The 20,437-nt window shown below is 39.0% G+C and overlaps 1 protein-coding gene across 5 annotated transcripts in view; it reads right to left on the bottom strand.

Annotated features, from left to right (window-relative positions):
* The window catches only part of LOC118276129 (calmodulin), a 30,725-nt gene that overhangs the window by 8,916 nt on the left and 1,372 nt on the right, over positions 1-20,437 (bottom strand). For 2 of the 5 annotated variants that reach the window (XM_035594316.2, XM_035594317.2), the window contains exons 2-4: positions 18,173-18,347; positions 3,794-4,036; positions 939-1,807 (exon numbers count right to left, since the gene is read on the bottom strand). In XM_035594316.2, coding sequence (XP_035450209.1) covers positions 1,779-1,807; positions 3,794-4,036; positions 18,173-18,347 — 447 coding nt within the window. In that variant the 3' untranslated portion in view covers positions 939-1,778. Of the gene's footprint in view, positions 1-938; positions 4,037-18,172; positions 18,348-18,487; positions 18,654-20,437 lie in introns of those variants that run through there. The other 3 variants (XM_035594315.2, XM_050707373.1, XM_050707372.1) reach the window with 3 other exon arrangements.

Below are 20,437 nucleotides of genomic sequence, written 5' to 3' on the forward strand. Positions count from 1 at the left end.
CACTTTGAAGATGTTTAGAGGATAGAGTAAGTTTTCTCTCTTGAAGTGTGCTTAGTAATCCCTGTATGTATTGTACAGCCAAAGCTTATTTATTACAATCTTGTTAGATGGCGTTGATGTCGTTTTAGGAAGTTGATGTGTTTAATTTGTTAGTAGTTCTCGATACACTATCTGGGACATTTTGATTTGTTAGCTGTTTTTGGTACGTCGGATATGGGATGATGACGACGATTGGGAATGGCCTTCTTTATGGGAAATGAGTATCTGTACGGTTGCAGAACTTCGTGTGCTGCGACTGGGTGCACATGGACATCACGGGCGTGGGCAAGGTGACGCAGTGGGGCGCCGTGCCGTACCTGCAGCCGCGCCGCATGTCGGGCCGCCCCGCGCGCACGCTGGCCCAGCTGCTGCACCAGCTCGCCGCCTGCAGCGCCCAGGGCGACACCAACCAGGACCAACAACCTACACCATGCGCCGCGAACGCCTGATTTATCATTTACTTTCGGCTGTTTAGGACTTAAATCGATCAGTAAATTGAAGCCCCAAAAAAACACTTTTATAAATGAGTCTACTAGTGATGTCTTGTACAGTAAACTTTGTGAGAAACGTTCAATAAACTTATCTTGAAGTGCATTAAATTTTTCTCGTTATTAAAACTTAATTTAAAGGACTTTCACTTCAAACATACAACATTCCATATCATGAGATCTTTATCGTTAAAACTATACACAACATACATTGAGAAATTCGAGCAGACCACAACCAGCAGGTAGAGCACGTAGGCGTATCAGTAGAGCACACAAACATCGAGTGTAATCTCATTCATTAGTCTACACAATTAATAACAGCGCATTAGGCCGAGCTCGGGTAAATATTTACGAACAACGCAAAAACTAAACACATAATCAAATCAACGGGTGCGAAATGAAACACCGATGCTTATTGACCTAAAAATGAAGAAACATTTATTTTCAGTATGTCTTTTGTAAAATTTAATAACAGAATGAATCAAATGTGGTAAGAGAATAACAGAGCGGATTACTTTCCATTTCGATAGAATTAGTTTCACCAACAATAGAAATATAATATTTATCAAGTCATTTACAGATACAATTAATGCAGTACCAATAAATCTAATTTATTCGTTTACTGAGTTAGTTAAATTTAAACATTTATTACGTTATCATAATGTACACGGAGTGGAGCGGGCGGAGGGAGCCGTCCGCCGGGTACACTATCTTTTTTTGGGATTTTTTAAATTTTTATTCCTCACGTACTTTATAAATATCTCATACTTGAAAAAAATTTACATTAAAATGTATCGGAAAGGTGCGGGACGCTAGCACCGCAGACACTAGGGCGCGACGCAAACAGAGGCACGCACGCACACATACAGGACGGCGGCCGCCCCAATATACACAAATATAAATATGAGCCGACACGAACCCGAGACTTATACCATCACATTGCGACGCACACCTATTCGTTTTCCCTTTGTACCGCTACAGTTAAAATTTTTCTTACATAGTAAAATTAACGGAATACTTTAAATCTAAATAAAAAGAGAAGGCGGAGACGACGGAGCGCGGGGACATGCCGCCGCGCTCCGTCGTCCGCGCCCAACGTTACAAGTACATCATTAAACTGAAACGATGACAATATTTAATTTATCGCAAACACTAGAGAAATGCAGGTCCAATACGATGGTAATATTGTGTGTCATGAAACAAAATGTATATTTAAATTCTCTGCTTTTTACACACACACTAGCCGGCGGCTCACTTCGACGTCATCATGGTGACGAATTCTGCGAAAGAAACACAAACCAGCATTAGAACAGTTGCCAGGGGAGCACAGCGGGAGTTTACAAGAAAAGTGTCACATAAACCCTTGCATAACATGTCTAAGATAAAATGTTAACACAAACATTATTAACACAACGAAAGTAACCGACAGAGATAGAGATGCACTAAAGATGTAACCGCTAGTAGACAGATACCACTAGATGTATTAACAGTAAATAAATCGAGTCAACACCAAACATATGCCTTCGTAACAGTGACAATATACAAAGCAAGGCATGTACTTGATGGAGCGACGAACAACATAAATAAACCTTACTTTTACCTCATCATGCCACTACAAGGGGATTATGTGAAATACCACCCTCTGGATATATCAACGCAAAATACATTCATGATAAAAGTAATAATAAATGATGGGCGGAAGCACTCGATTAGATACCAGTGCTGCGAACGAACATATCCCGATAGTGTCGTGCGAAGCCTATACAACGTGTTCATGATACAGTCGATACGATACGATATCGATCGCGTACCGGCGCGACGTTTGCTGCTCGTTTGTTAGCCACAGTGTCGTGTGTGTGTGAGTGGGTGTGAGAGTGGTCAAGCTAGTGTCGCAGAGCTAAGCACCGCACACGGCACACGGGCAAGCAGAGGCATGGCCTCGGACAACGGGGCGGATCACCAGGTGGTATTTCTATAGGAAAACTTCTATACAGATATTAGACACATGCACCAATCAACAGGAAAACAATATTCAACATGTCCCTGTGAGGCGGTCGCCTGTAATTTTGTTGCCTTATTGGGAAGGCGATGGCAAAATTGCAGGCGAGTCGCCACGCCAAGTGAGTAAATAGACACAATCGATAGTCAAGTGTGAGATCCCAACGAGAGAGTGAGAGGGCGGGGTAGGGCGGGACAGCTCGGGAGTGGCGGGACCAGCTAACATATCCAAGGGAAGGAACAGTTAATAACGAGCAGCAAACCATTCAGATTAACACTGGGATATACCTATTGTCGTACCGCACTCGACGTAGGCCGTTGGGCTCATTGCATCGATCACTACACACTACTAGGGGAAATTGTTTCGAGATCACAGCGTTATCGTAGAGTCTTTTCTTATGGTTAGTTACGGTACTAATATCACAAGTGTGGCGGCGGGCCGTGCGCTAACGGCTGCCGTCGCCGCGATCGAAAATGATTTTGGCGAATGCATGGAAGTCTGCAAGAGAGAGAACGCTCGGTCGGATGATGGAATACACATTGCACATACACGGACGCGGACCAACCCTAGCTTCCCATACTTGTTACACTGTATCCATGCACAACGGGACAGCAAGCTTACTCAACAAGCGATACTATCTAACTAGTGATCCAAATACCACTTTGTGTTCAACCAACTTTAAATGTAAGCTTTCTAAACCAGACCGACGACGTCCGGTTAGCTTACTCTACTCGACTACAGTATCATGGTCATTGCAGGGATTCTAACTAGTAGTCAAACATATCTTTAACATTTCTTGTACGCAATACCAAGACTACCAGAAACTTTTTTCCGGATTTAGTATAATTCTATAATATTTTATGATTAAGTTTATAAATAAAATGAACCTTTTGGAAACAAGCAAACCCAACTGTTAGTGTGAACACGTACTATGCTACATGCTGGAGTCTCGTGTACGATATTATAATACTGGGTTCTATCATCACACAAGAATAAATCACATCGGTGGAACACTGATCTGTCGACAGTACATTGTTTTTGAGGATCGGTCATGCGTCAGTAGCGACTGCAAATTCTTGGTATTATAGAAAAACTATACGTCAATAAAGTGACTAGTGAAAACATTGCATATTAAATAAAGTACATGTATTATAGTGACGGCCCAGGAACAAGATGTCGGTATCATTGGTCGTGGAGCGTCGTGCGGCGTGGTGCCGGTGTGGCGGTGGAGTGCAACATCCCAAAGCGAGTGAGTGCGAGTACGTACCCTCGTAATTGACTTGTCCGTCGCCGTCGATGTCGGCCTCGCGGATCATCTCGTCGACCTCCTCGTCGGTGAGCTTCTCGCCGAGGTTGGTCATGACGTGGCGCAGCTCAGCCGCCGATATGAACCCGTTGCCGTCCTTGTCGAACACGCGGAACGCTTCACGGATTTCCTCCTCACTGTCGGTGTCCTTCATTTTGCGGGCCATCATCGTCAGGAATTCGGGGAAATCTATCGTGCCGTTACCTGGAATGTGATAATGTTACTAATTAGTTATGTTTGGTCAGTTGTTGCAAAGTTTGGTCTTCTCATATAAATTCAAGTCTTAATAAATTTATCTGCTTTTAGAACGATTAGTTAATGTGATTAAAATTAATCAACTTTTAGATGTAAGCCAGAGCACAGCCCACATGGGGGAATCAAGTCATAAGGAATTCGTTCATGTTACAATAACTCAAGTGATAGCTATTTTAATCCGATATAGCTTTGTATAAGACCAATTTAGAATGCCAAAAACGTGTGTGTTTATTTTTGATATAAACAAGAGTTCGTTTGTACAGCAGGTGCGCCTCTATGGCTAAGTAAATTTAGGTAGAACAATCATTGGAAATTTTTACGTTAGTAAAAGATCAAGGGGCCGCCGAACGGATTTACGATGTATAAAAGTACATAATGAATAATATAATTGTTATTAGTCGTTAATTTACGCGAGAAGTATGCGCGAGCAGAGAGCAGGCGGGCACCGGCGGACGAGCCTTGTTTGTTTTGCTTGACGGCAAGTGTTGGCGTTTCCACGAACATGGACACTTATAAACACATAGATTTATCATCCGACTGCGCCTGCGTTGTCTGACCTCGCACTACATGGGATCATGTGCTTGTGTTACGTCACGTATTTAAAAACATTAATGAATGAGATGATCTTGCAGCTAATGAATCATGTCATTAAGAGCTTGGGAATATAATAAAACTATTTTTTATAGGGTACTTGATTAGACCATGTTAATATTTATTACAGCTTGTTTCTGCTCGCCATAAGTATAGCAGCTTAGTAGGTAATGGTATAAATAAACGTAAACATATATTCTATGACAACATTGGCATAGTGAACGCGACAACAGCCAAATATACCGTGGTCCACGTGATTTTGATAGCTGAACAAATAGGTATGTTACTTTATCTAATGTAAACATCACACATTATTTTTTATATTTAATGCTTGTATGTCGTTGCTTTACTCTATCACATCTCTATTCAGAACTAGCACATTATGTGTAACTGTGCTTATTAGTTCCATTCAAATTGTAACAAAAATCAGTGACTATATTCAGATTCTCGGAACTGTTTTCTTTAAATCTTTTAAGTCACTTTGAATCAAATTAAAATGAAGTGGAGTATGTTAAGTGATGACGAGATTATTGATCAGACTCATGCACTGAAGTTTTTCCCTTACGTTACTTACTACGCTTTCAATCAAAGTTCGACTTTAAATTGAATTCGGTTATCTATCAAAGATATTATAATCCTCATATCGGTCAATTAAATTACGATTACGGTTTATGACACGTTGCCTTAATTATGTAAGCTTCTCAGAAGTATTTACGTTACAATAAAATGTTTTAATTGCACTGGACTATGAAACGATTTTCCTGTTTCAATTCCGACAGACATTATTTTACTTTTGAAGACCCGTCAGTTTGCCACCATACGTGTACCTTAAGGAACTCCAATATTGTATTGTTTGAGCATGTTTTGTATGCTTATTCCACCAGGTCCCACGAACGTGTAAATAGAGGTTTATACTATACATCACACTGTTATTTATATGGTAAACGTAATAAAAATAGTTTGGCATAGTACAAAGTAATTATTACCGTTTCACACGTGGTACAAGTTGAACGAGAGACGAAACAAATGTTCAGTTTTGATCGACGTTATCAACAAACCAACGGGAATGCGTAAAGTTGGATAATTTATGGTTGGATCAAGGATTTGCAGAGCTATCATTAAAATATTATGCCGTTATTATACAAATAACAAAGTTTATTATACATTAGATTTAGATCATATTTTACTGCTTAGATTGAAAATTTGATTGATTGCAAAAGTATGTTTGAAGCTCTCAAAGTAAATACAATTCGTACCCGATTTCTAGTCTGAAATAAATAGATCCTTGTAAAAGAATCAGAGCTAATTGGTCTACTTGTTCTCAGCGTTGAAGATGCATCTGGGTTCATTACTCTATAAAAAATTTAAGACAACTAGGATGGTCATCTATTTTTAGTATTCTAAATGTATCTAGATCCAGTCTAGTCTAGTTCGTAGTTCCTTCCGCGGTCGAACAGCCGGCCCGAAGCGTTGTAAAAATAAGTTCGGGTTAAGTTTGGCCCGTCTAATTCTGGGTTTAACCTTTCCGAGGTGGTTCGCGGACTAATAATAGATGTGCGAGCGAAACGGTGAGCTTCCGAGAATGCAATACACATTCTCGATACAGCATCAACAGAAGGCGCACTTCGTATGTAGGCTCTCGGGATTAGACACAGAACTCGCGACGTATTTGGCAACAATAATTTCTAAGCAATGCACAATCACATCTAGATTTGTATCCAATTTTTTCTTCATAGGTTTTAGCCTACGATGTTATTCTTATTTGATATTAGCTATGCGAAATCTATCCCGTAGCTTCTGTGTAGCTTTACTCTGTGGTCGTGGCGCACAGCACACCTGGACCACTCTCGTTAATTGTCGGCTGTAAATCTGTCACGTCCGTGTATGCTTGGGTATTACAATCGCTTTATAGTTCTGTTTGTTATTCTTTATGCTTCTAAATCTTAGACAATATAATGTAGGCGGCGTAATAGGCGGTAGCCGTATTTTATCAAATAAGATGAACATCATTACTCACAATGTATCTACTGAATTTGTAAACGTCTAAGATCAGATTATCTTACCGTCGCGACGTTGTATATGACTTAAGTGTTATGTAAGCGACGAATGAGTAGATTCCTAACTTGTTTGGTTCGCAGATGTGGCTTGTTTGCGTCGAGGTAAGTCTGGGTGAACCAGACTAGTTCGCATGTTCACAGAGCAATGTATTTGTTGTTCTTACTTTGTGCGCCAACGACGAGCAATAACCGGATTCATTTTATGTAGCCGTGTGCTCAAGACTACAGGAACGTTAATGCCTTTTAAAATCGCTAACAGTTCGTTGGAGAGTACATGAAACTAAGCAGTTTCGCACGTAGCAATGGCAATTAACAAGCGACTCATAAACCTGTGACTCACACTGCGGATATAGTAACATCACCCTGCACTCGTACAGCATCTTATCATCCAACTCATACTTAACCTTGTCTTACTCACGTTCTATGATGTTAGATATCTCATCATTATGTATGGCGGAATGATTAATTCATGAGCTGATGTGATAAGACAGGAATTTTCCACAATGATTGAGGATAAGCATAACCGTTTCCGAAATTTGCCTTTCCTATTGTTTAGCTGGAAACCTTTCTGACTCCAACACGTGATGGACATAAGTTATCAAACAACGCCACTATTACTCATACGCACAAAAAACAACTACATAGGTACCCGTTCAGTGTCCAAATTAGAGCGATTATCACTAATTTGGACGTTATGTGAATGTTGTTCAAGGTCCAATTTGCAAATGAACAGACGGCCTCTTGATGTCTGCTTTATTTTTGATAGGTGCAGATTATGTGAGTATAGAAAACATGTTTGGTCAGTCAACGTGCCTCACATTTGGTGTAACACCGCGGCACCGTGATGAAAGAACCATTCAACACGGACAGATAGAGACCAGTTAATTAGATATGTGCTGTACACAGGTATAGCGACTGGCTAAACGTATAAAGGAGCTATGATGATCAATGTTTATTACCATTGTAAGTGTATTACACTGCACAAATATTTTGACGTAGCCAAACAATAGGGTTTAATACGAACATTGAGCACATTCTATGTTTAGTATATTTTGTCAATTCCCTGTTTCGTGTGAGGTTCTGGTCTACAATAATTTATGATGTGTTTATTTTATCTTTCTGTTTCATCTGCGAGCATTAATCAATGTTGCAGTTAGTGTCCGCGCTTTCATATTTCTGCTAAACATCAAACAAGTTGGTTACTTTACTGTCACCGTTATCTTGGTAGTGATTCATGGGCTGTGGGTCTGTGTGCTTTACTAAACAGATTACAAGACAGTACACCAAATTCAGCAGAAGTGAAGCACGAATCTAAAATCAATCGAGTAAACATCGCTTGCTTCGGGGAAAGTTCGATTAAGCCGTTTAAGATTGGCGTGCATGGTCCATAAACACATCGCGCCCACGCCATACCGCGTACGCGAAATTATCACGGCTATATTCGCTGATGAACTCAACCGGCCTATTGTCTTATAACAGCCAGCCGTTGCCGGCGGTGGAATTGAATCACAATTATATGGCTGTAATGTTATGTACATGCCATGGTAGGACTATAACATAATATTTTAACTCAGTAAACTAAACGAAACTTCTGTGACTAAAAAAAAACTAAAATTATCTTGAAACAAGAATTAATGAGGCTACAAATTACAGGCATTATTCAGCTACCAGTGTTGTGTGGGAGCAAATGTAACAATGACAAAAGCTCAATGATTCAAACTTAAGCTAGAACGTCAAGTAAAATTAGGCGTAACTAATGTGAGCGATGGCGACGGTTGAGAAGCCTTACAAACGAGCCGGCAAGGACGACTGACTCAACATGGCGTCAGCGCCGAACACTCGATTAGCGAATCGCAGATACATTCCTTATACGATACGCTATCACTAAGTGGGCTGATTTATCGATAAACTCGAACAACTCCGCCACTCTATAGCATTCCTCCAAAGAATCATGAACATGGGTAATATAAAATATTCAAGAATATCTAGGTAAACGATGCATATTTCAGCATAACAATAGAATTGACTTGCCAAGCATGCGGAAGAAGATACAATGGTGAAGTAAATAGCGGATGAGTCGTGCAGTCATGTGCGGGTTACTGCTCGCGTTATTGCGAGGAATTTATGGAGACGGCAGACACGTAGGCTGGAGATGAAATGCATGCTGCACGATGCATCAGCAAATTGATACAACTGCAGAGCTTAGTTCTCAAATGTAAGTTATTAATTATCATGAAGAAGTAATTAATGTTAATTCTAAAATATAATACAAGCTACAAAATGAGGCTTGGAAGAAGGGATAAGCCACTTTCTTCCCTTACAGCAATAATAGTTCTGCGGTTGGTAATATAATCCTAAAACTTGTAATCAACAGCGTACAAACGAGAGTTAAGTTACTTAGGGCGATGCTCCGGGCCAACGCACACGCTCGACCACGCGAGTAAATCGCGACAAACACACACTGGCACTCCGCCAGCAGAATATGCAAATTCATTTGCAATTTCACAGCGATTCCAGACAACTCGTGAGTGGGAACGCGGTGTCAACGGTGTTTATCTTTTGCTTCATAGACATAGTTCAAAGTATGTTTTGAAAGGTTACTTGTAACATTCTTTTGTAGCCTGTTCATTAATTATCATTGTTTGTTTAACTGTACTGCGGTTGAAATGTTTTATAACTGGTGAAAATATACCGGTGTTACTGTGTACCTCGTGCTGTTTAGCTCCAAAATAGAGAAGTTAAATCGGCAGGTGATTCAGATTGTGAAAGGGCAGTGAGCGTGCAATTAGGACGACAGTGGGTCAGTGATGTGGACAATGTACGGGGGAGGTATTCCTGGTGTATGAGTGAGGTGCTGAGGTGCTTCGATCGATACGTGGCTTGGCGCGCGACCAATGACTAAACCTCATACTATTTCACGTTGTACGTTACATTACAACAATACAAACGTTTCTTTTTCCTCTACGTTACTAATACCGTATTGTTTCTTGGAATGTGATACAGCAGAGACAAGGTAATCAGTAGGATTATATGAATGCTAAATATTTTATTAAAATTAATATGCGAACACTCCTATATTTTCTGAGACTAGTCTGCGGTTGTAAGAAATCGGGGCTAGTCCATTGAATACTGCTGCGGTTTGTCATGTAATACCTGTGACCGTTATTTTTTTTATTAACTACACGTTACAACATGATTATACTGTAGGTACCACTAAACTAGTGGACCACTCCCGAATAATGTCACAATCGAGATTAACCGTGGGATGCTAAGCGTGGACATATGCATGAAATAATTACATACTCATCATTTGAATGAGTGGGCTTGTTATTTACCGGAGAATTACGGAGTACGGAGAGACAAGCATTGTTCGCGTCAAGGTTTTATTATAATTTGTAGCATACAACTCAACCGTAACTAACTAGTGTTTACAACCAGGACGTTAATATTTCAGTGCGCCGCGCCAAATGTCCACGACTATGTCACCAAAACATAATGTAACACGCCGCAGAGAATTTGTGTCCTCATCATTTATCCGCCATTTTGGTTGATTTATATCGCAGTTGCAATTACCAGACACAAACCAGAAGCTGGGTGAAGGAATCAACGGGACAGGATTCACACGTGCCGGCCGTTAACACGAATCGTCCACTTTTGCAAAACATGACTACACGTTAGTCGAAATGAGGAAATAAATAATAACAGTGCGATGCTAATTGGCATGTTGACAATAAGTTAACCGCAAAGTGGTGCGTAACAAATGGGTCCTGTAGATATACGCCCCGGTATTACCTATTATGGCATAGGTACTTGGTAAGTGGATTAAAATTAATTGCCTTAATAGTACAGCTAAGTTTCTAAACCTGACATTTCAGTATTCGAGGAAACTTTGGAATGTGTCCGTTAATGATGACATCATTGCTAAACGTGAACTTTAGCGGAGGCCTATTATTTCAACGTCACTAGACTTGATCATAATATAGCATTGAAGCCATAATATAAGTGTGTAATAATCATTTCAATGACATCATGTCAGTTCCAGAACTGTTCAGGACAAATTACTTCAGGTTCTTATTTAACTTTTTACATGCGTCGTACGTGTGCAGTTTCCACAACATTACATTTTGCGTTTGAAAACTTGCCCGGTCCCATAACAGAGAAAGTGTTCAGCGATCGTTCGTGGTAAAATCGATGCAGAGTTGCTTGACCGGCCCCTAACCTATTTTTATTGTGAACTCCGATTAGACGGGTAAACAGGCGCATGCGCTATGGAGTCTTTCATCTTTTACGAGCGACTAGCCGACGAGGATGGAGTGTTCCGAGTACAGATGTCATTGTCAAGTCAAGATCACAATCCCAAGTGAGGGATTGGTAATAAATATAGGGCACAACAGAGACAGGAAAGCCGGTTAGCGAATCCCGTTCTGATACTACAATTTTCTAGGTAGCCCTATACGAATCGATTAGTTGTAATCTTGTAATGTGTCATATATTGAATAGACGCGGCATCGATGCGAGACGCGCTTCGCATCGACACAATACAATTGATCTAATTGGCCGTTCGCCTCCAAGATAATGGGCTATGGACTGGAACTCTGTGAGGTCGAGCCCACCTACGATTATATTGCATATTAGCATTTTTATTATGTTTGTTCCAACAGAAGGACATGATGGGCTTATTGCACGTTTGAAATTGCGGAACACGATAAAATGTAACGTAAAATCAGATTGCAAACACGGACGAAGGTAATCCAAACATTGAGCGCAAATACAGGGATTACCCGCCGGGATATATCCAACGTTTCAGTGGCTTGGAGAGCCGTTGAGCTCGTCGCCCAATTACCCCCGACACGTGTACGTATCGATCTGAAGCCCCGCGCCACTCGCAGCGAGACAGCTGACGACGGACTCCCTCGTGCTACACTTCAACAGCCTTTATTTTACAGTCCTCGTAAATTCCAAGTGGTAGGTATTATGGAGTATAACAACTGGATCAACTGAAATTCATATCTTCATTTTTATCCTGTACAAAATCTGCTTGCCTATATTGTTATATTCAAGTCTGTAATGTTTGGCAAGTGACAGTGTCATTATGAGTATTTTTTATGGACGTGTAAGGAGTGCGCACGTTGTTGGGAGGCGTATGCAACACAAATCGTGGTCAGCTGTCGATGAATCGTCGTCGTGTCGCATGTCGGTTAAATTCGAGTTTGATGCTCGCTAGCATTGTTCCGCAAATAGCGTGTGCGGGATGGAAGCGCCCCGCAGCCGCTATCTCTCTCTGACAAGTGAACGACTCCTTATCGCGACGTCCGTGACATCACCATCAAGCCTCATGCCAACTAGAGAAGTGTTACTCCGATTTGCTCTCTTTTCTGTATGTACTATAAATATTCATCCGGTAACGTGTGCTAATAACATGGTCTTACTCTCCGTGAAGTAGTACGCGAGTGTGCGATGTTTGTGTTGCGGACGGAATTGTGCATTCAGTTGGTGCACAACTCGTCTCAGTAGCATGCAGCAATAGCTGCACTTGAAATCCTATAAAACGATCTTTCCACGTTCATACTAAGGTCGTTGAAACGTGTTGGCCGCGGTATCTTAGCGGCTATCGTCGCAAACACTCACGCCGGCGCCCACGTGTCCACGTGCTGATTATATCAAGAGAAAAAAACTTACAAGCCGAACGCGAATTTACGTCGCCTCGTCCGATGATACGAGGCGCTTTTGTTGATAGCAACAACGAAAATATTGTGTAAACGAAAGACATTTTAAATTCCGGAAATTGTTGAATGTTTCTCTGAAACTGAACAGTGCGATATCATTGAAGCAGTAGGCACATTAACACAATAGGCCTCTAAATACATAATATGTTGTGAAATATCACTGATAATTGCTAAGTAGTCAAGAGCAAGGTCTTATGAACGCTTTATTCACCCGTACAGCCCCTGATAATTTGTAATTATAGCAGAAGATAATTTTTAGTAATGTCATTGCAGCGGGTTAACACTCTTGTGACTGTCAGTCTGCTGGGCAAGTGGTCTAAAAATACGATCTGGTTTGATCTATATGTAAGGTGTCCCCACAACAGCGTGTCCGCAGTACTGTAGTAGTACGCTGTGGATTTGCCAAGAGCAAATGCGGTGGTGTTGTAAACAATCAGCACTAGTACGGCGGGCGGCGGGCGGGACATTAAAATAATTATTGCAGAACGGCAGACGACGTTCATTACGGATGGAAACTTGCCCAAAATAATATTTATTGATCAAATTGAAATTATTTAAATAGAAACTTAAGAGCTATCAGGAAAAGGCATGCGTACTATTTAATGGCCACAATATTATTTTTTCCGTAGTCTTTGTATTCATATTTTACGAGACGTTAGTGTAGTTTGATTTAAAGCCATTTACGTCTCTCCGTCATTCGTCAAAGCTATTTCGAACTGTTCTAGGAATACGTTTAACTGCCGTGCTATATTTCAAGGAAAATCCAGAGAGTTCCTGTTGTTGTTTATGGGTAATCTTTCTTATCACAGGCCAGCACTATGTTTCAACAATTTATCAAGTAGATTAGTAGCAGAATTGTTCTAGTTGTAGTGAGGCGAAACTAGATTCATTCTGGAGTAAGTGATATCTCGGTTCCTAGAATTTATTGCCAGCCCGCCTCATATTGGGTAAGTTCCACGTCTAGTCTGTAAGAATAAACCTGCGGCATAACACCGGTTGAACTAATGTAAATTGTTTATTCGGAGATATCGATACTGAATGGTGTTATAAATTTTAATTTTGCTTGTTTAGATACAGAGCTCTTCACATTTTATTTCCAGACCAGATACAAGACGGTGTAACAGGGATTTTCTCGCTACATTTTGTTTTAATTCTTCTGAAATTCAAAAGAAAATGCGGACATACGTAACGCTTTTATAATTAACTCGCACCGATTAAAAGCAAGTTTTCGTCATTGCAGGACGTGGAGTATCGATGTCACACTTCATTATAGCGTACATGTCTACAAGTTCTATGTAACTCGAATGACGAATAATAGTTTTATATAGGTGCAGGCACACGCGCCATGTTTATCGTCCTTCCGTCAGTCAGCGGCGAATTAATTCGCTGGTGTCCCGGACGTGCTGTATTGTATTGTTGGCATTCAACACACTATATGGACATTGGCTACGTCATTCGCCCGTCATATATGGATCCTTCATTTATAATGGCCGAGCCAACGATCCAACTCTAACTGCTGTTTACAATCATTACTAAAGCCTTATCAGTTCGTTTTTATGGGATAACAGAATCTTATAAGGTGAGCGTAATAATCGGGGGTCACGTTTTTTTGTTATTAAACTCTTGCCACAATATTTACAACTGTTTTAGTAACCATTACGATAAGCCTATTGCAACGTCACCTACTTACCTATACCTAAACTATGTAATTATGTGTTTTCTTTATGCGGATCATCTTGATTATGGATAAGTCGATAAGTTTATCATTATAGTTATCAGTTTCCTTGAAAATAGCACAATCCTTGATAATGAACGATGAATTATATCATTGTGAATATGATAATCATTCGCGATATTGCTATAATGCCTACGTGTGTTTAGTGTTACAAAAAATAAAGCCGATCAATAATATATTATGTATATCGGACAAGTTTATCATTTAAATTATTCACTGGAAATTACTCGGAACCTTTTATTACACGCATAATTGTATCAATGTCACGTCGCGTCACTATCTCGTAAAACGAAGAGTGCAAGGTACAGGATACCAATCGATATTCCCCGACCCAGCTCGCGTAACTGTCAAGTAATGTCGTGCAATTGATAGCTTTATTTATTTCGTTTATTTTCTGACAGAAACAAGGGTGCGACAAGATAATAAAAAATAACTAAGGTATAATATGGACTTGCATAACCGACTACTTTATGTTTTCCAAACCCCATTCATAGCAAGATCGGATTCAGCCGATAAACCAGTTAAACAAGTAAATTAGGTAATTTTATCAACTTCAATGTCAAACGAGTCACATTGCGTATAAATGGCCAGACCTCTATCTCCTGTGTGTCTACTACGTCGCACGTTGTGAATAGATACGCTGAACAATTACCAGACTTGTAACAAACGAGGTATTGTGTTACAAGTGTAAAGAGATGCCAATTGTAGTGTTAATTAGTGTTCGTATCTCGCCCTTTTGTCATGCAAACAGGGCCCGAACTACAAGTAAACAGGTCTGACAAGTCGCCATTATAATAATAATCTGATGAGAAAATGTTCTGCTTGTATCATACCTATATTTTAATGTTACTAGAGCGGCAAAACGTTATTACCTATGTGGTGGCATTAACGTTTTTACGATTTAAACATGTAAATTCAATAGCGTATAATATTCATCTGTTTGGGAGTCGAATGTTTGTATATGAAACGCATCACTCATCACATTAAACCAGTGAATCGATTTACTTGTGCGTCGTAAAGATGCGACGGTTGATCGGCAAGGCATTACAGAGTATTGGCAACAATGGTAATGTCAGGGCCGGCCGATGTGCACCGGACGGACTGTAAACACACAAACAATACTCATGTGACGTGCACGCCCCGAAATAGGGTGGCCACCCACTTTTTACATACTTATCACAGGTCATTCGTGTGGAACCTACGAGGCCAGCGCGCCAAATCTGTAAACATTTCGTGCTATTGTTTGTCTAGTTATTCTTTATTTTTAGCTATTCATTCTACAAATTGTCTAGCAACAGGGAGACGGATATTTCGCGTATATAATCACGACGATCACATTTAGAAAGTTACAGATGCGACATGCGAGTCACCTTCAACTAAGTCTTTGACTGCGAAAGTTTGGGAGAGTAGAAATTACGAGACAAAAATATTTTTAATAAAACGGAATGATTTACACCGAACCAGCCAAGCTAAAGTACTCATCCGATAAAGACGTTAACGTCTAATGCCTTTTAAATTGTAGGTAGTTCAGATTACAGTAACCGACTTTTATGAGGTCATTTTTATTTTCGTAGTTCGCAGAAATTCGCACGTTTTATTGTTATTTGAACATGGAACTTTAATAGCTTATAACTTGATCCATAAATGTTATTATTAGGGTTCTCAAGTCCTTATATTCCCGTGCGAATTAATGTAGTTCCGGATTTCACATGGGGTTGAAGATTGCGTCACAATAGACCCTCGTCTTGCATAATAACGTAAAGAATTTTAACAATGGGTTAAGAAAGATGCAAGTCGTAAGAATAGGACATTCATAAGACTGCTAACTCCATTGGTGACTTCTCAATAGTCCCCTTGGGAATGTACACGTCAGCTAGTTTCACAGAAACAGTCTGCGATTTGAATTTCTCGAGTTGTAACCACGTGCGTTACATGTGGTTTACAAAGACAATACTCTCATCTTATCATGTAATCTATTGTGTATATAAGATAATTATTTTTGGGCTTAATTCAAATACTCAGAGTAAACTCACATGATTCGCATGTTTGTTTGATCAGGTATGTTTGTTCAGGCGTTGTCTCATGTTGAAATGTAAACAGTTTCGTTTCAAACTGCTGACGGCATTATCCCTGGCGTTATAAAGGTAACAGTACCTTGATCACGTAATTCAGTGACTACAATAATATTTTCCCTACGAGTTTAGAATAAAACTGAAACGCGAGTACGCCATTTCTTCTTTAAACTAAAAATAAATATTGACGTTTTATTTATGTTATGCTCATAAACAGGTTTTGTTATTACTTGCAAACGATTCTATTCAGTTGTAGTCTCACTTGACTTGACCTCACATTTGCAACAATATGTAGAGAAAAATGCAGATATATGTAGACATAATAACAGAAGGAAACAATTAATTAACATCACGGAAACTTTAATTGTAGAATATTTTGGCGACACGTAATTAAACATACGTGTTGGCTTAGCGTTGTTCGCTAAATAAATACGCACACACGGACACTGATAGTGCTGTGTAAACGTGGCCTACGTAAGTATGCGATGATAATGTTTTTATGGCGCACGCGCACTATGGATTAACTTATAACTATACTCAAGTGTAAACATTTAAATTGCGCGGAAGCTTGTTTTTTCATTTCTACTGAAATTGTTCTTTTCATCGTTGAGCTAGAACAGACGCCAGGGTCAGGCACATGGCTGGTTACAACAGCTCCGTGACAAGACATTATCAATTTCCGTGATCGTTACCAGTATTACAGAAAGGAGTACAGTTAAGGGAAAACACCAAAATATTTAGACCATTACTGCAATCCAAGTGAAATCTACTGTTGGTTTAGTTAGGCTAGACTGCAATTGCTTCATCCAAGCATAAAATTGTTTACATAAACAGACCAGGCGTGAGCCTTTACATTTTTATGTACATTTACTCAATCAATTAACGATATTGCCGCCGTGTACGGCACAAAATCGACAACTAGGCACACTCGCATTCCAAAGGACTTTAATCATAGATACTCAGTACTTATCGTCATAATACCTTAGACGATAATAAACATAATATCGATTACGGCGAGTGCCAGGCGACGCGATATGAAATTTATTACATTTGTAATGAATCACAATAGGTATCGATGACCTTAATTTAAGTACATGCCTACATTGAATTGATAGCGAATTGCTGGTATCACACTTTTCCATCGGTTGTTGCTATGAGAGGGAAATGTTAATGTATTTTTGCCATAAACGATTTCGCATTACCTTGCGGATACCAAAACCTACTAGATGAGCCTTGTTTACATTCTACCGCCATAGAATGAATAGTTGTTAATTCCATTTAGAGGATAAAGCAATCGAATACCAATGACAATCTATTTATAATTAGTTTTATCTTGTTATTGACTCGGTGATTGATATCTTTACCTAAGTGCTGGCAGTGAGTACATTCTTTTATTGCAAAATTTTTATAAAATGGAATCGTTTACCGTTACTGGTTACAACAAAAGGTCGTAAATCTGTATTGATATGTTTATTTTCATATAATAATAACTTCGTTTCAAAGCAAGACTGTGACTTGCTTACTGTAAAAACCAGCTAAGTAAATATTGACGTGTCACAACGCTTCAAGACTTTTCGATCATAGACCAATTGTGAACACCTGCCATCACGTAGGCATTAGGTTCTCGCAATGTTTTTAATTTGGTATTTCGGTTATCTTATCTAATCACTATAGGTACTAGATATTTAAAGTTAAAATAAGGTAAATGGTGACGAAACACGTATGCATTTTCGAAGCGACTTGTAATATTCTTGAACTGGTCAAGTAGCTGTAAGATATCCTTCGGCAGGTACCATACGTCGTCAAAATATTCACATATACCCGAATGGAGATTGCGTGGCCACAAGGTATGCGAGGAATTGTCGGGTATCGTAGGGCTCTATAAGGTAAAGTGTTGTACTCACCGTCTGCGTCAACTTCGTTGATCATGTCTTGAAGCTCTGCTTCTGTGGGGTTCTGTCCTAAGGATCTCATAACGGTTCCCAACTCTTTGGTTGTGATGGTGCCGTCGCCATCTTTGTCGAACAGTGAGAACGCCTCCTTGAACTCGGCGATCTGTTCCTCTGTCAGTTGATCCGCCTGGAACCAACAAACAACGTTATTAGAAATATTCACGGAAACTACGATCTTACTATAAGATTACGAGTTTATCCTCAATCTTGATTTTAGCAACAACAATAAAATTAAATAAATATTTTTTATTAAAATGCAGAACGTACAGTGTTGACGACCATTGTTAATGAGTGTCAGATACGAAGAGACGGTAGACGGAACGCAGGCGGTTATCGCCGGCGATAAGATTACACTGGAGATTATGTGTAATTACCGGACCGGCCTCGGCGCGTCATACTGCGGTCTTTTACGCCACAGATACAAAATACTGCATTGCCACTTTTATCAATAAATACGGTGCTATTGAGATAGTGGAACAAATACTTCAGAAATATGATTGTTATTTGAAAAGTAGGATAAGTACTGATAGCGATTGGGACACAAACAAATTATAGTAAAATGTCTGAGCTGCCCCGCCAACCACCGTAAGTGATGTCCTTTGCCTATCTCCTGAATACTGCAGTATCAGAAGCACAGTTTTAAGTGTTGCTATCATAAAAATACAGCTGAGTCTCAATATTCTCTTATCACTACATCAGTACATCTCCAATAAATATACATATGCACATGTCAAAGTAGAGATAAAAGTAATACGAGAAAAAAATAAAACAAATATCTTGCTAAACATATTTCAAAATTAGTTACCAAAATCAGAAAGTCTGTCAAAGCAATTACATCATAATATTGTTGTAAAAGAATAAAATTGGTGTCAAAATTGCATTCAGGTGATCTCCGGGGGGGACTTTTATAATAATTTTAGAACAATAAGTAGGTAATCATAATGATATACCCACAATGTGTATCTAAATACGGACAGGAAGTTCAAACATATACCAGAAACTAGCTATAGGAAATTTAGCAGTAACAAAAACAAGGAAAACCTATTTAAATGCCAAACCTCCATATTTTAAAATAATATAATAACTTATGTATTCCATGACTTCATCAACAGTCAAATTAGAATAGAATACCTACTTATTGAAAGCTTTTTAATGTAAAATTAAACAACACTTTAAGTTTATGCTTGTGTCTTCTCCACTGCAATAGATATTGATTTATTTCAAGTAGAATATTAAGTATTAGGTACTTTATTGTATTTTACATATTATAAGTTAAAATAAGGTCTAATGTAGCAGCAACTTCTAGTATTAAAGTTAAAATTTTAATACCCTCTGTAATTAATATTTTAAATTCTCAAAGGTTTGGATTAACAAACACAAATATCGAATAGGATTCTAATAAGCAATATGCAGCCATGATTGTTTTAAATATTTTGCCACTATTTTAAACTATTTTACTGAGGAAAACACAATATAATATTCTATAGTTATAATATTTATCCTCAACATTTATTTGTGAGGTGATTATTGAACATCCTTGAACAATAGGCAACGGTTTTCCTGCCGATATGTATGGTGATGTGGGCAGAGTAATCATCACGGCTAAAAATACTACAATTACCATCTCTTATCAGTTACCATGGCATGTTTCATGTTATACCATCATTGTTCTCTCAATAAAAAATATAGACCAGTTTTTCTAAGGTAATTATGATTGCATTATTATTCTTGTTTGTGTCAGCATACAGTCATAGAATCAGTAATCATTTCAAGGTAACTCAAATTGCAATTAGGTATTTTATCTTTATCACACATCTAAGATATCCAAATATATGATAAGGAAATAACTTCTACATTGGTTATAAATAATAATTATACCGAATGTTACCAAGGTCCCCAGGCTATAACATTTAATAACTAGTTTGGTAGGTAGATGAACAAATATTTTGCTCGACCCACTCACTTATATTCTCATCATTTGACATGACATGCAAATATCCCATTTAGGTACCTATTCACATACTTATTGTTTTAGAGCCATAAAGTCACAACTAAAACATTACACTAACTTATCTGCATACCAAAAGAGACCTACAGTAATGTAATTCAATGGTGCAATTCCTTCGCATAAATTGAACATATCAACCATAAGAGGAATTGACAGCTAATATATCAGCCAAAGACATTCTTCCTATTAGTGACAGACCTCCAAATAAG

The sequence above is a fragment of the Spodoptera frugiperda genome, chromosome 31 (assembly GCF_023101765.2).
Source record: "Spodoptera frugiperda isolate SF20-4 chromosome 31, AGI-APGP_CSIRO_Sfru_2.0, whole genome shotgun sequence".
NCBI lineage: Eukaryota > Metazoa > Arthropoda > Insecta > Lepidoptera > Noctuidae > Spodoptera > Spodoptera frugiperda.